Below are 16,771 nucleotides of genomic sequence, written 5' to 3' on the forward strand. Positions count from 1 at the left end.
GAATGCTGTACCTGACAGTTGGCAAAAAATAACAAGAAATTGTCTCAAACATACCGTGTGAATTTACGAGCACAAGTCGGGATGAAGCATAAACCATGTGCGACTCGAAAAATTAGTTATTTGATCGATATCATTACGTTTGCTTTGCAAATCGATTTGATAAGTATTCGGACCTGCATTCGGCCATATCGACTATTAGGGGAAATGATACCAGTTTTGTTATTGGTTAGTTTTTTGCCGAAAGAAATTAATCAATATCAGCTGTATTGTGATTGGCTGAATAGAGCCAATAGAAGACGCGCTTTGAATAGCTATTTAATATTCCGTTTCTTACACCATATTACACTCATCTCGATGACATAACTATCGCATTAGCCACTAAAAAAAGTAAACTTGCACGTAAGAGAAAAAGTTCTCTGGAGATCAGTTTCGAGTTATTGGGAAATGCAAACCGTTAGTCTTTTGTTTTCCATTCCGCTAGGAGTGCAAGGATATAATTTCTTTCTTGTTTTTAAGCAAAACTAACCCCCTTTGAACACTTTTCATTTTAATGAGATCTATGACATGTGATTCTCACATAGTCACCTTGCGAAGCGCTTCGCAGTCGTGTAGGCAGTCTGATTTCTCATCAGGGACCATGTCCGACACTCTCGGGATGGTCATGAAGTCTTCGCCATACTTGCTTTCCAAAATATCTTTCCAGTTATTCGGGGCATATAGGGGAAACCCCTCGAATTCCATTTCTTTAAGAGGGAAAACCCCGCTTGTGTCACCCAGTGTGTCCTCAGCAATAAACACATCGATCATAATCCCATCATGCCATTTGCACCCATACTCGAGACAGTAACCTACGCAGCTCTTCCGGTCACGTAATCTCGGATTCCACGTCCTACGATACAAACCAACTACGGGATGCCTCAAGGGTCGCTCCTTGGCCGGGTCCCCTGGTCTTAGGAATGGGTCGGACTCTGAGTTCTGGAAGAACACATCCCTTGGGAACTCTTGCGAATGGTTAGTGAACAGCTTGATGTAATCTTCTAATGGCATCTCAATATCTGCATCGCCATCCCATGGGATAAAGCCCCTATGTCGTACAGCGCCCAGTAAGGTCCCGGATGTCAACCAGTACTTGAGACCATTACTTCTCGCGATTTGGTCGAAGATCCTGAGCATTCGTGTTAGAACAAGCTGTGAGCACCTGACCGAGCTGGACCCCGTGTGTCGAATATCCGGGCAGTCAAAGCCTTCCTTTCCCAAGTTGCACTTCCCGCCAAGTTCTCTGTACGATCTTGGACACATCTCTCCGAACGGAATTTTCATCTCGCAAACGTTATCGTTGAAAACCCTTTCCCTTCTATGATAAGCCTGCATGGTGGGCGTCTGGGTGAGCGGTTCGCGTGGTAGCAGAACCACGTAAACTACTAACAATATGGCGGCGAATAAGGGGAGTCTTTTGAAGCACAGTAAGCCATACATCGTGACTTCTTCAAATGGTTCAGCGAATACGATATCAGCAACACAGATTTGATATGAATTTGAATCTGACCAAAAACAACACATTTTTGTATGAAAGCATTCCAACGACTGGTCCCCAATTCCCCTAACAACTACGGCTTTTGAGTAAGGTTGTCTATTGTTTTTATATGTTTTTATTTCCGATGAAAAAAAAAAGCATAAGAACTTTCAGAAAACAATCCCGATAGCTCAAAGACACCTTTTTCTTGATACAAGTTACCCTCCCGTATAAAAAATATTATGTACGATTTCTTTCGAAATCGGAGTCAGTGTTTGCCCATGCTTGCTTCCAACGACTGTTCCCGGGATCCCCTAGTAACTTTGTTTTTTGAGTAAGGTGTTCGTATTTCTATTGTTTTTGCATTCCTGATAAGCTAAAATAACATAAGAACTTTCAGAAAACAATCCCGATAGCTCAAAGACACCTTTTTCTTGATACAAGTTACCCTCCCGTATAAAAAATATTATGTACGATTTCTTTCGAAATCGGAGTCAGTGTTTGCCCATGCTTGCTTCCAACGACTGTTCCCGGGATCCCCTAGTAACTTTGTTTTTTGAGTAAGGTGTTCGTATTTCTATTGTTTTTGCATTCCTGATGAATTAAAATTGCATAAGAACTTTCAGAAAACAATCCTGATAGCTCAAAGATATATATACACCTTTTTTAACTTAATAGTTACCGCGTGTAAAAAAAAATAATTTTTACGCTTTATTTGGGAATCGCTAGCGCATGTTTGCTTGAAACATCATTATTTGATGTTATTAGTTGAGAACAAGGCGATTGTTTGCTAAGCTGGATGACAATACAGTCATAGACCATCGATGATTTATTTACGCAAGTGTGTATCATTGTCCATGAAATTGTAGATAATATTTTATTAGGGTCACTCCATTTGATTTGTTGTAAAATTGTAAAAAGAAGACCACAATAAAACTACTAAATTATTCTAAACAGAGTAATTAATAATTTTTATTAAATTTGGTACAGTATGTTTGACCGTTTCTTGACGAAATACCATATTTTGAAATTCGCGTCTCGTAAACTAAAGGCACAGGACACGTGTGTCAAAACGGATAAGGAAGGATTAGAACGAATGCAGAAAAGAAGGATTTAAGTACGTGTTTATTTTTCTAATGTGCTACATTTGAGGTCACGCCCGTAGCCAGGATTTTGAGCGGGCTGGTTCGTTTTTCTATTTCAGCGGACCAAATTTCCGGTATACCACTCTCCTCGCCTTATTACATTAGGTAATCAATCTTGTATTTAAAATGTCATTAATATGGTGCTTTTTAACATATATCGATGATAATAAAGATAATTATTATAAAAATATTTTTATACTCATTTTAACGATATATTGATGTGCACGGTATATCTCCACCCAAACGTAATAAATTTTTGTTTGTTCTGAGCGGACCTTCAAGCCGGGTGGGAGGGTTCTTCCGGACCCCCCCTGGCTACGGACCTGGAGGTACTATGCTATTCCTCTGTAAAACGAAAGGTATTTTCCAGCTATCATTTAATGGCTATAGAAATAATAGCGTAAGCAGCGATGACTAACAAAAATAGAACCCCAATAATTTAAACTCCCGCTATCTCAAACTCTCCAAATAACTTGCATTAACTTTTGAGCTCCCTTAGATACTATTTAAAATCATTTTTATTCAGATAACTCTTCGCTTAATCCAAATGTTTTTTTTCTTTTCTCGGTTCGAATTAATAGGGCTCTACTGTTATTCTCTTTGGTTAAGACGATACGATGGACCTTGACCAGTTCCCCTTATTGTCGATTTCTACGGACGAATCAAAGTAGATTTCGTCTAACAAAACTAAATTATGAACACTATTAGTACTAGTAATCTACTGAAGGCCACTTGTACATTCAGACATCATGTTGCGATGACCGCTGAATCACCTTGAGGTTAGTGAGCCAAAGCAACCCACACCATCTGAAGAACAGCGGTCACTGCCATCAAGATCGCTGGCGCACGCATGTCAGCAGCAGCTGCCTTGATGGTAGGGGCCGTGGTGGTTTCTGGGATCACTTGCCCCGTCATCATATTATATGCAACCTTCCAGTGTCCTCTCCCACCGCCAGCCTTGTCGGCGTGTTTGAGGAATGTTGTGCTGTCCGTCGCATCCTCCTGACCGACAGCCCACGCCATGTAGATCGCGGTGTTATTCTGGTGAAATACAAGGAAGGGAAAACCACTGAATAATCTCAAAGTCCCATAGCTCTTTTATTTTATTTTTGCTTTGAACGAAGAATGAAAGAATGTAGCAATCAAAAAGATTGGTCGAAAGGTCGACCAAAGTTTTCACTGAGACTACGGGCAATAGAATAGCTTATCAATAGTGGTGGTTATCGCGGTTTGATCGGGTTACGTTTTGACCTAACGCAGCTTACACCGTCTTTTGAGGTCCTTTTCTTTTGAGGGCAGAAAGACGGTGGTTATACTTACTTAACCTGCACGGGTTACGGTTTTACTCTGCTATGACCTTTATGCTAAGCTGCAAATGGTCATAGACGGTTACAAAGCTCGCTTCGGGAGCCACAAGAGCAAGGGAAAGGGTAGCCTCCCCAGGCGCTTTTAGACATTCGTCGCTCTAAATACGCCTGCGAGGGAGGCTACGGAAATAAATGCTTTTCAACGTAACAACGTGCAGTTGGAAAGCTTTTTCGTTACGGTTCTGAGTATGTGTTATCACATTACGTGATCTTTTGTTTAAATATAACTATTTTTTAATTTTGTAAGATAACGTAACTACTTTAGCACTACATATCGTATATATACGATAGAGATATGATAATTATTTCATCTCGCATGTTGGACGCTAGTACCACTGTGTAACCAAACTTCATGGTATATTAGATTAAGGCCTTAATCCTCGAGGCTATATAATCAACGCATCGATCGAGGAATACGTGCCCGGATTTTTTGCCTATAGGGTTTTATCCGGGTGTGATTTTGAAGTTGTATTTTTATAAGATTATTGATATTTTTGAATTGTTTAATTGCACTTGCACTTAAGTAATATGTTAGGTATTATAATGTTTAAGTTAAGAATATTTTCTGCATTGTTTTTATATACCACGTTTGATTTCTAATAAAATGTGTAGTGGTACCAGTTCGCAGGCACCCAGCACGAGTCACACATATGGTGTTCTGTTGTTTTTGCGCCTTAGCGTGCGGCTACCGAAGGGTAGTAATGAAGAGCAAAGTAATAACAAAAGGCGACGAAAGCTGCAATAGCTAAGACAACTAACATGACCTTACCACCAATAAACTATCTTATCGCCCGTGCTGAAACCCACGGTCTCCCTACCCTGGTATACAAGTTCTACTCTACCTTTACCTTGATTTGAACGTCGTGGTCCGTGTCTCCCGTATCCGCCAGTCGGCTGAACTCCAGAGTAGTAATACCTCCAGACTCGGCAGCGCTGATCAAGGTCAGGTCCTGTTTCGTGTCAAGCTCAGGCTTTTGTATCTTGGGTGACCAGTAGTCCTAGGGAGAATGAGAAACCGTACCGCTCAAATTGATATAGAGACTGAGAAGAACCCTCCTAGAAAGCAAAAGCTGCTATGCCCGCCTCGAAAAACCGCAAATAACAAGCTGCTTACACTTTTCTCTACAGATAGCTAAGTTTAGCGTTTGTCTAATCTTTGCAAATCATCGTTTTTGTTGTTGTTCAAACTGCTAGACCTCCTGTTAAACAAATGCGTTGACTAGCAGCCCTAAATTTTGTTTATTTTTCCATATGACTTTTGCTCGGATGGAAAAGGTTTTAAACCATATCGGGTCGAATAAACCATTCTCGATGAAACAAAAGTTGATGAAAATCAACCTTGTAAACAACCTTTTTATTTCTTATGGAACAAACGCCTGTACGACAGATTGACGGGAGATTATTTGGGGTCCATAATATTGTAATTCACAGTGTAATCTTAAACAGGTCAAACGCCAGCCGACAAAGAATCTACATCAAAGTTATTAATATCTACTGCGGTTTTCTAGATGGACGAAAAGCTTTTTTTATTGCGAGGGAACATGTTCAGATGTTCTCTTTTCTGTTATACTAACATTTCCTTATGGTTTAAAATCGCAAAGTCAAGCAATGAGATCACTTTAAAATTTGTTTAACAAGCGAGTACGATTAATACACAAGCAAATAAAAATATAAATTCCAAAATCGCGATAGGTCTACCTCATAAACTCCCTAGCACAGAAATGCTTGTTCTGTCGGTAGAAATATTATAATGATGGTATTTTTAGGGAACTTACAGGAGAGAAAGGTTCTAAGATATATAACACACAGTACACAAGGTAATAAAGGAATACATTTCCTTTGTGCAATGCGTGCTTTATTTGACCCCTATCGCCTCGCATATCTTCGGAGTTACATCACGCCTGTTTTAAGGAGTCCTGAAATCCTTTTACTTACATTCAGATAGCTTGTGTTGCCTCTCATTCCGCCGAGAGCAATGTCGTAGTTGATCATGTCTGGGCTTTGGTAGTTTGTAGTCATGGCAAAACCAGCCCAGCCCGTAGTATTAGCCACGACCTTGAAATAAAACTTGCTCTCGGTTGCATTGTAAAACCAGTGCACGGAGAATCTATCGTGCATGTCTAGCTTATGGGGATAGCTCATGGCACTAGTTATTGGAAAAACAGCGGCCAGAGCTCCAAAGAGAGAGAGGAAAGTTTGCACCGCCGACATCTTCGATAGCCAGAACTGAGCTTGGTCTAACCGCGTCAGCGACTGAGGTCTCCTTTGCCCGTTTTTATTAAGGATATTTGCGGGAAACGACTATTACTCATCCAATGAGAATGTTTGGTCTACTAAAACATCTGTCAAACTTTGGTAAGCGGTACGCTGTGTTTTTTTATGATAGCCAATCACCGCCAACCAGAAGCTGTCAAATTTTGGTCAGCGGTATGGTAAAGGAGGAGTGTACGTGAGCGTTTATACTAATATTGGTCACGGGTTTTACAAAACACCCAACCAGCTAGCCTGAGTATCAGGCGATTTTATTTTTCAAAAGTTGGAGAGTAAAAATAAAAAAGTATGTCTGACACAAATACTAGACGCGACGCCTGCCGCCCCTTTTCAGGACACTGTCAAAATACGTCGGCTGTCAATTTTCCAATGACTCGCGTGGTGGCACAATCAAATGCCCAAATCAAATTATAAACAGCATTTATCTAAAACAAAACTACATTGGTGTTATATGCAAGGGTAATAATATAATAAGGACAAACCCCGGTGAGGGTAACTTCATCCTAAATGATTTTAGTTCACGGCTTAGGAGATTTACGATTTTTAAATCGTAAATAATTAATTAATTTAATTTTTATACTTAAAAGTATATAACTGCAGATCCACACATCACTAAATTACTACAGGATATTCACATCACCAATTTACCACAGGCTTTTTCGTCTAAATAGACAAACTGCAGCTTGAACACAAATGCCATTATTAGATAAGCTCACTCAATCAACAGCTCGCGGGAACAATCCCAAACATTTTTCGTGCTCTACGAATAAAAAAATAAAAATAATTTGATGGCTACTACTAATGATGTCTGTAGTATTAAGCAGCTTCTATGACATCCAGCGCCTTCGATATAACTAGTAGATCTTTGCTTAGAAAAACGATACCAATGAGAAATAAACACACGCAATGACCGGCCCGGCCTGGGCATGACATTTGAACATCTAACCTGAGTATCAGGCGAAATTTTTCCGAAGAAAATGAGGAGAGGAAAATATTTTTTTAATGTTATAGAAAACGATTTTTCTGATTCTGCTAACGCAAGCAATAAAAGCACTTTTGGAGTCCGCCATTACTCTGAGAACGAGCAGTCGACGAGTTAGGTACTATATATAGCGGAACCAATCAACGCGCCCCATTCGAGTACCCTTTGTTTTTTTTTTACCAATCAGGAGCCATGCCGGAATCCGGCATGAGAACATGCGATATGAACAGTACTTGAAACCGGCCCTAGTCTTGTTTCTCGCCGGCGCGATAGAAACATAGGAGGGCCTGATACTCAGGTTTGCAACCAGCAGACAAACGGTCTGTACAGTAGCCTGCCCACCTGTGTTTGGGTAGCAACCATTTTGGACTCAAAGCAGGGGGACGGGGAAAGGGGGGAAGTTCTTTTCCCGCCCGCCCCACTCCTCCGCGTCATTATTTTCCAAAATGGCGGCCAAATTACGAACTTAGCTCGCGAAAAATAAAAACCAACGCTTACATACCACCCTCCTGCGCAGAGTTTTCTTTGTCACTCGTCTCCTTTGCTTCACATCAACCTCTGCTGAAACGAAAGCAGGAGGGTACCTACATGTAGGCTATCTGCAAAGAAAGTGTTCTCGGGGCAGTTTCGTAGCAGGCCTCAAAATATTGGGGAGCACAATAGAGAGACATTGAGAAAATATTTGGGGGCACAGCCACGCCCTTCTGGTCATATCCGTATATATTTTTGAAATATTTGGGCATATCAATATTTGGGTGACCTTCAAACCCGCTCGGTCAATCTCTGGGAGGCCTGGGTCTAAAGGCTTTTCAAGATTAGTGAGATGAAAATTTAACCAAGCTGTCAGGTTTTTTTGGACAAATTCTTGCCACGAGTCTTAAATTGACAGGAATCAGCATTTTTCACCATATTTTCTGGAGATCAGGGAGCGGGAAAACTTTAGCTCTTCTAAATATGGGCATCAATGACCATATAAGGCAATGCAAACGAAGGACACTATCCTTGGGGAATATGTTTGATATGGGGTGGGGGCACATGCCGCCAGTACCCCACCCCCTGCTACGGCCCTGCGTGGGGTTCTTTGTTAGACCGCGTTGATAAAGATGGGTTATTTTTGCTCGGTCAAATCTTCCGCTTAAACCCAAAGGAAGCCTATTGTCCTTTTGTATTCGTCAATCTCTCTGCATGACATATCAAAATTTGGGTGTCCTTCATACCCACTCGGCCGACCTCTTGGGAGCCTGGGTCTAAGGGCTTTTCGAGATCAGTGAGAAAAAAGATTTAACCAAGCGATCAAGGTTTTCTAACAAATTTTGGCCGCAAGCCTCAAATTGACATAAATCAGCATATTTTCACCATGTTTTCAGGAGATCAGGGAACGGGAAAACTGTAGCTCCTCTAAATATGGGCATCAATGCCCATATAAGGCAATACATACGAAGGACACTATATGTGGGGAATATGTTTGATATCACGTCTAAATAGTCGAGATCTCACGAACATCGTGTTACCCTAAACTATAGTTCGAATTGATGTGGATTTTGTTTACAAGACAGCATTATAGTAGGGGGTGGAAATCTGGATCTGGAGATATGCCCCACCATATGAATAAACGGTTGAAATAAAGGGTTCATTACCCGGGGGGGTTCTTCAGGGTAAAAGTGAAAGGGATGCTCGTCGGGAAATTAAAAAAAACACCTTAAAAATACACGAACACCAAAAATTGCTACCCTAAAAATGCCCTAGAAGAAAAAATTATCCCTGAAAAATACCAAAATGCAGATTTAAGTATCCCCTTGTATAATCAAGTCCCGAATGACAAATTTTTAAAGTGTTCTGTTGTTTTAGAAGTCGGAGGTATAATATATTTTAGAAAACGTTGCCTCATAGCCCCTTTTTTCTGCGAACCCATGAAAAAAACACCATTTCTAGTAGAAAAGCCTATTTTCTCTCAAATACCCCCTAAAAAACTACCCAAGACGATTTTGACCCCTAAAAATACGACGAGCATCCCTATCAGGTCGAGAACTCCCCCCTTCCCCACCTCCTTTACTTAACTTTAATAAAAACTAAAATGCAAGAAAAGTTTTACACCAGCTCAGTCTGGCCAGGAAGCTGGGTGACTTCAAGCCTGGAAACTCTAGTTGAAGGACATCAAGATTTGATATTACAGAGGAGTAGCGTAATGATCAATGATCAAATGAATGAATGCATAGAGATAACAATTATACAATTATTATTAATTACATACGTATTTTTATTCGTACCTAAAGCTACTGTTTTATTTATACTACACGGGAATTATTTTAAGGGAAGCTTAACTAATTGAACAAATGCATTTTTTAAAAGTAAATTGTATGGACTGTCTAAAGACTGTAAACAGTTTTTTCAAGTCAGTGAACCAAAACAACCCACACTATCTGAAGAACAGCGGTCACTGCCATCAAGATCGCTGGCGCACGCATGTCAGCAGCAGCTGCCTTGGTGGTTTCTGGGATCACTTGCCCCGTCATCATATTATATGCAACCTTCCAGTGTCCTCTCCCACCGCCAGCCTTGTCGGCGTGTTTGAGGAATGTTGTGCTGTCGCTCGCATCATCTTGCCCGACAGCCCACGCCATGTAGATCGCGGTATCATTCTGTAAAAAATTAACACTAAGTACCGGCAACAACTTACCAATAGGAAGTATTCATCATATTAATACGGCGATGCTTTGAAGCACACCTGTTTGTTACCTGTGATCCAAAGTATAGTTTAAGGAACCAAGAAAATAAGTAAGTGCTTCCGAAGCCCAGAACTAACTACCAAAAATGTAGTTTTAACTTGGAGCCTAATTACCAGACTCACATATGGCAACAATGGAAACCTGTGGCCTGTAGACTTCATGTTTGTTTGTATGTATGTCCTTATCAAGCGCGTTGAAAATAAACAGAAGAGAGGGATAATATACAATACTGTACAGAGTTGTAGCGGGCCACTTAAGATTGGGGGTGGGGGGGGGGGGGGTGGGGGGGAGTGACTCCTTCTGGTCATTTCCGTATATTTTTTTAAAATATTGGGGGGGTACACATGCCCCCAGTGCCCCCCCCCCCCCCTGCTGCGGCCCTGCGTAGTCAGTATATAATATCAGTAAGTCCTAATCTTAAAACGGCTGTGCTCAAAGCGGACTAACTATACTCCCAGGACCCAGTGAAACCTTAGGGTGTGACTCTGGCTCCGCGCCTTAAGTTAATGAAGTGGGTTCTATAGTTCACAAATTCTAAACACGTCCCGCACCGTGTGATTTGTGATTCACATGTTCTTATTGGGCCGCTTACGATGCGATAAATTTTCAAAAATGGGAAACAGACCCCATAGAACGCTTGCATTGCCAATTTTTCAAATACTACTTTGGCTTGAACAAACGCGCCCCGAATGTCTCTGCGCGAAATGAGGCCGGCAGATTATCGCTAAAATCAACAATATTACGTAACACCCTACTGTTTTGGCTCCATATTCAAGCATTACCAGAAAATAGTATTGCCAAACAATGCCTGAAAATTTCTAGCGAATTGACATGTTCGGGTAAATCGAGCTTCACGTCCTCAATATGTAAGATACTAGAAACATTTGATGCCCCATATAATAAGGAGACGATTTATAACAAATTTAAACTAGAAAAATTAATCACAAATATTACAAACGAATCTAAACGTCATCAAATGGGTCTTATAAATCTGAACAAAAAGCTAGTTTTTTACTCCTCTTTCAAAAAAGACACAAAATCTAGTGAATGCTATGATAAAATACTTAAGATGGAACACAGAAAAGCTTTAGCCAAACTCAGACTAGGGAATCTTAATCTAAACATAGAAACAGGCAGACACACAAAACCTCCGATTCCAAGAGAGAAGCGTATCTGCCAGATTTGTAACACTTTAGAGAATGAAAAATATTTCATGCTTTTCTGCGTCTCATCCCACTCTGAACGAAAGCAATTATTTTCTGATATCCAATCCCACTACATTTTCTTTGACAATCTAAGTAATGATGATAAAATTCTGTTCTTTTTTAATGATGTTGACCCTTTTGTGAATAAGAAAGTAGCCCACTTTATATGCAAAACATTTAAATCAAGACCAAATACTCTCATTTAAGTCATATTATATTATGCAATACCATCAATGTAAATGGAATGCAAATGAATAAATGTAAATGGGTTATGACCCTCTAAAAGATCCCTTCCCCCTCCTCCCCCTTCCTTTCCAGCCCCTTCCATCTCCCCCCCTCCCTCTCCCCTCCCTTCCCCGCCCCTCCCTTCCCCCTCCCTTTCCTTTTCCCTACTCAGAATATCTACAAACTGAAAATTGTTTAAAAAATGTGTTTCCATTGAAAACTTTTTTACAAAAATCTGGGGATAATCACAGAACACGGGGATCGTGTGTATTTGTATGGTAGGAGTGTGTAGGACTGCTGCATATGGATCTTAAGGCTTTGTCACACGTACGTTTTTTCTCTTGCGACCTGTCTCGCAAAAAAACTGTTGCAGGTCGCACGCGCATTTCTTTGCGTGTGACACCCCCTTTGCAACCTGTTTTGCATTTCTCAAAGTCGCACGAAAAGTATAGAACGCTCTTCTACTTTCTGCAACAAATTGTTTCAAGTCGCTGGAAAAGCTTCACGTGTGACCTGGGGCGCGTGCGACCTGCAACAATTTTTTTGCGAGACAAGTTGCAGCCAAAAAGTCTACGTGTGAGAGGGCCTTTAGGGATCAAACAATTTTCACAACGACTTACCTTGATTTGAACGTCTTGTGCTGTGCCAATAAACCATCTTATCGACCGTGCTGAAACCCACGGTCTCCCTACCCTGGTATACAAGTGCTTGCCTTTACCTTGATTTGAACGTCTTGTGCTGTGCCAATAAACCATCTTATCGCCCGTGCTGAAACCCACGGTCTCCCTACCCTGGTATACAAGTGCAACTCTGCCTTTACCTTGATTTGAACGTCTTGTGCTGTGCCAATAAACCATCTTATCGCCCGTGCTGAAACCCACGGTCTCCCTACCCTGGTATACAAGTGCTACTCTGCCTTTACCTTGATTTGAACGTCGCGGCCCGTGTCTCCCGTATCCGCCAGTCGGCTGAACTCCAGAGTGGTATTCCCTCCAGACTCGGCAGCGCTGATCAAGGTCAGGTCCTGTTTCGTGTCAAGCTCAGGCTTTTGTTTACTTGACGACCAGTAGTCCTAAAAGGAGATACGGAATTAAAAACAAAGATAAATATTTATTAACAAGCGCAACGATGTTTTCGTGTGTTTGTTCTGGGGATCACACGGAATCTGCTAACAACAGATTGGCAGACGTCTATCTCGAGATGTTCTAATTGTTATAGCAAGATCGACCTAACGGAATACCGTTATATTTCACAGGCGTGATCCTTGAAACCCGGTTTATTTATTACAGTATATTTTAGAGGAGTCCCACATTTTTTCTACCTTTGATTAACCTCAATTATTACGCAATCGGTTTAGACTAAACCTAGCACTGAGCTTTTGAGGCCCCCAGCACCTTTGAGCTGTAATAATTTTTAAACTAATAGGGCTAGAGCATTGAAATTTGATGCCTTTTCCTTAAATTTATCTGGGAGCAGTTTGTACCCTGGTAACTATAGCAACCAAGTTTTGAGACAGGTTTAATGAAAAGATCAACTATTAATACGACGTGCTCAACGTAAATCAATGTCATATAAACGTTTTTACCAAGTTTTGAAAAAACAAAATTTATGTATCTATTTTAAGGGGGAGAGGGGTGGTGTTTTTTGTCAATTTTTGACCTTCTCGAAATAGTGCTTGTGGAAATAGCAAAAAAATTAATATCCACCTGAAATCATTTAGAATCAACTAGAAACGAAGATTAGATATTGTCAAAAAGCTTCAGATTTTGCCATCCAGTTTTTATTGATTAAAATGAATAACTTTCATTTAATCCAAAAATGTGGACTTTAAAAGCACACTAGCATACACACATTGGCATCAGTCGGGCAAAGACGGGACGCTAGCACAGTCTATTACCCGTGCAATTCGGCAACCATGGACAGCTGTTTCGTCCTTATTAGGACTCGTCAGCATGGCATAGCAGGTTTGCCTCAGTTAAACTTCATCGGCAAAAAAACTGCAGGGCGACTTCGACTCGAACGAAGTGCTTTAAACCACAGCTTAAATCCTGTGGGATCTAGAGCTGCGGCCGGGCTAGCGTGATGCCAATTGTGCGGATCACGCATGCGACCTTTGCTAGTCTAAACTCCGCCAAACTATCCTTGCGAGTATGTAGATCTAGATCGCAGCTCTAGATCCCACATGGATCTAAGCTGTGGTTTAAAACACTTCGAGTCAAAGTCGCCCTGCAGTCTTTTGCCAATGAAGATTATCGGTTGCATTTTGAATACGAACTGATTATGATAACTTATTTGGATTTTGGATGTTCTATGCAAAGGTTTCGAAAGATAGGCTATTTATAGCCATATGTCCTTAAATGACGTCATATTCTGAATAGGGTTAAAATGCCTAGAAACTGGTTTGAATGTACGACGGTTGGTTACATCGTTGCGATGTTTACAAAAACGCGTGCCGAGCATGCGACTGGTTTTCCCGCTGTAAGTCATACCGCAAAGCTTACAAGAAATACAATAAATGAGATTGCTAGTGGTGCATGTGGTACACAGGTAGCCCAGGCAATGTATCTGTAAACCGATGAGAAATAACAGTGTGTGTATGAGCAGATGAGAGTGATTCCTAGGCCCGCTATTTGCCGTGTGTTTTGTTGTGAATATCAATAAATTACATAAAACTTACAACATGACTTCTTCTTGTGTTTTTTTTTTTAATGTCTAGACGTTTATTACAGGGCTTTTTCTTGAAAAACATATCAGCACCCTTCCCACTGTAAGGGAGAGAGTCTCACTCTTACAGAGTTAATTCTCATCCGTTTACTGATAAATTGCCTGAGCTACCTGTGGTGATATGGTCCGTGAGTACGACTCGGAGTTCATTGGGTCCGATAATGCGGGTGGTAGAAGGGATGTAATCACATTTGGAACATCCTTTCCTAGAGCACTTGAAAGTGCCGGGCTCTAGATTATCTACCCTGGTCCAAGAGCCACGAGCGTCTCTCCGCTGGCCACTGAATAGAGAGACGCTAGAGGCTCTGGAACCACGGTATAGATTATCAGGAGTCAAGATACTTCTGACAAGAGAGGTACGTAAACTCTTTACGAGCCTACTGACTCACACAATTATCTTATGTTTCCTTTCCTCAACATGTTAAAACTACTATCCCTTATATATTCGTAGTTTCTCAGATTTTAAAATAAATCCTTCTTTCCCTCTAACCCAGGTCCCCACTTTTCTTGAACACGCCACAGGAAGTCCGAATAAAAAAGTCTTTTCCCCCAAATCACTCAAGACGCCTGCCGAGAAGGCTAGAAGACCCCTTAGCTGGCTATTATGTCTACATTCCCTTGAGTGCAGCGGCATTCTTTCAAACCGCACGCTCGATTGCATTCTTCGCACGACAGTGCATATTCCCGTGTTCTTATGGGAACTATAATGAAATCTTATAGCATGAAATCTTAGGTGCAAACTTCGCGAAAGTATGAATTTAATTATTCAAAAAGTAATGTAAAATAATAATAATTGAAAATCAGGTCGACGTATGCTTCCCCTTGAAAGGCGTGCCATAATAACACTAATAAGCCCTAATACATATCATTAATAAGCCCTAATATGTACTGATGAATATATATAGTGGCTGGAATGTGGAGTTTGCATGGAATGTGCTGTAAATTTTAATTTGGATAGTAACATTGAAGTATACAATGATTCTATGATAGAAACATTAAAGTTTTCAATGATTTCAAAAATGCGGAGAGGCGTAGCCAGGATTTTTAAAAGGAGGGGCCCATAAAGCCCCTTTCAAGGCCTATTCTCCTGTTTTTAGATATTGTCTCATACATTTACTGTATTTTTGGCTACACCCCTGAACGGCGAAGTTGCTTGCTGGGGTTTCCTCGTCAGTAGCGACGAATTTCTCGCTCTTACTTTGCAAGGAGAGGTTATTGGAATGCGGATAGATTAGTGAATTATCTCACTTAGTAAAATGCTACCTTCCATTAAATGCATCCTAGGATTTGGCATCAAAGAAAGAGTTATTCAAAACAGGGAAGGCTATATTTCCAAGGTAAGATTTGAGTGTGTATGTTGTTTTTAAGGGTACATTATTATGCCGAGTACTGGTTTTCCAAAGTATTTTTTTACTTACATTCAGATAGCTTGTGTTGCCTCTCATTCCGCCGAGAGCAATGTCGTAGTTGATCATGCCTGGGCTTTGGTAGTTTGTAGTCATGGCAAAACCAGCCCAGCCCGTAGTATTAGCCACGACCTTGAAATAAAACTTGCTCTCGGTTGCATTGTAAAACCAGTGCACGGAGAATCTATCGTGCATGTCTAGCTTATGGGGATAGCTCATGGCACTAGTTATAGCAAAAACAGTGGCCAAAGCTCCGAAGAAAAAGACGCATTTTCCCACCGCCAACATCTTGACTGAGATGTGTTATGCCGCAATCTGTTTCGCGATAAAGAATTTTGTGTTTTTGTATATGATTGACTGGTTTCGATATTGGAACAATGTGTTCATATACCATGAGCTCAAAGCTAATCAGAACGCACAATATACTAAAGAAGACGTGATCACTCATGCAAATGAAAATACTTTTGTAAAATTTCATTGAAATCACGAGCATGGAATGATTCATGAAGTAGTCAAAATAATAAAAGACCGATATTCGGTAGACTCCTTTGAAGCTGCCGCGTTTGTTAGTCGCGAAAGCGAATGCCGACGGGGAGTCATCAGTTGCGCTGTTGGGGATGTAGGGCTCGGATTATGAAGTGGATTATGTTTGTCAACAAGGTCTTTGTTTGTATAATGCCCAAATGCTTTTCAGGGGAGTGATTTACGCCTCTCCGGGGCTCGCGATGCACTTCGAGCGTCTTTCGTCGACAATTCGAGTCGACATACCCGTTCCAGAGCCTCGAACATCTCTCTGGCTCTGGAACCAGGATAGTGTCGACACTACGCGTATCCAATATCTTCGGGCAGTCTGTAACCGCATGCTCAAAGATCCAGCGTACTTTGCGGGCGCATGTCTGTCACCGATGAAACGAACAAAGACCCTGTGGACAAACATGACCCACTGCCCCAACAGCGCAACACACGCCGCGTTGCATAACAAAGTAATTTATTTTCGTAATAATCGATAATCCCAATCGTGCGTGATTCTGCCGTGTTCCCTATAAATAGGCGACTTTTACTAAGAAAACACAGTGGCCAAAGCTCCGAAGAAGAAGACACATTTTCCCACCGCCAACATCTTGACTAAGATGTGTTATGCCGCAATCTGTTTTGTGATAAAGCATTTCTGTTTTGTATACACCTATTTCAATAAAGGTTGTCAGTG

General features: G+C 41.0%; 3 protein-coding genes and 1 long non-coding RNA gene across 4 annotated transcripts; 1 reads left to right on the plus strand and 3 right to left on the minus strand.

Moving 5' to 3' along the window:
• Window positions 1–302: 302 nt before the first annotated feature.
• Window positions 303–2,387, minus strand: LOC5507006. Its single transcript, XM_032375488.2, has one exon. The coding sequence runs from the start codon at window positions 1,558–1,560 to the stop codon at window positions 574–576; it is 987 nt and encodes a 328-aa protein (XP_032231379.1). The 5' UTR covers window positions 1,561–2,387; the 3' UTR covers window positions 303–573.
• Window positions 2,388–3,224: 837 nt separating this feature from the next.
• On the minus strand, window positions 3,225–6,345 carry LOC5507015 (DBH-like monooxygenase protein 1). Its single transcript, XM_032375491.2, has 3 exons — window positions 5,961–6,345; window positions 4,874–5,023; window positions 3,225–3,699 (listed from the first exon to the last, which is right to left on the minus strand). The coding sequence occupies exons 1-3, from the start codon at window positions 6,234–6,236 to the stop codon at window positions 3,439–3,441; spliced, it is 687 nt and encodes a 228-aa protein (XP_032231382.1). The 5' UTR covers window positions 6,237–6,345; the 3' UTR covers window positions 3,225–3,438.
• Window positions 6,346–9,514: 3,169 nt separating this feature from the next.
• LOC5507005 (DBH-like monooxygenase protein 1) lies at window positions 9,515–15,949 on the minus strand. The gene is made up of 3 exons (XM_001627624.3): window positions 15,577–15,949; window positions 12,357–12,506; window positions 9,515–9,917 (listed from the first exon to the last, which is right to left on the minus strand). Exons 1-3 carry the CDS (start codon window positions 15,850–15,852, stop codon window positions 9,672–9,674), a joined length of 672 nt encoding a protein of 223 aa, XP_001627674.2. The 5' UTR covers window positions 15,853–15,949; the 3' UTR covers window positions 9,515–9,671.
• LOC125568418 lies at window positions 15,177–16,771 on the plus strand. Its single transcript, XR_007312348.1, has 2 exons — window positions 15,177–15,495; window positions 16,259–16,771. It is a non-coding gene; the product is annotated as an uncharacterized LOC125568418 (long non-coding RNA).

The sequence above is a fragment of the Nematostella vectensis genome, chromosome 7 (genome assembly GCF_932526225.1).
Source record: "Nematostella vectensis chromosome 7, jaNemVect1.1, whole genome shotgun sequence".
NCBI classification, from domain to species: Eukaryota; Metazoa; Cnidaria; class Anthozoa; order Actiniaria; family Edwardsiidae; genus Nematostella; species Nematostella vectensis.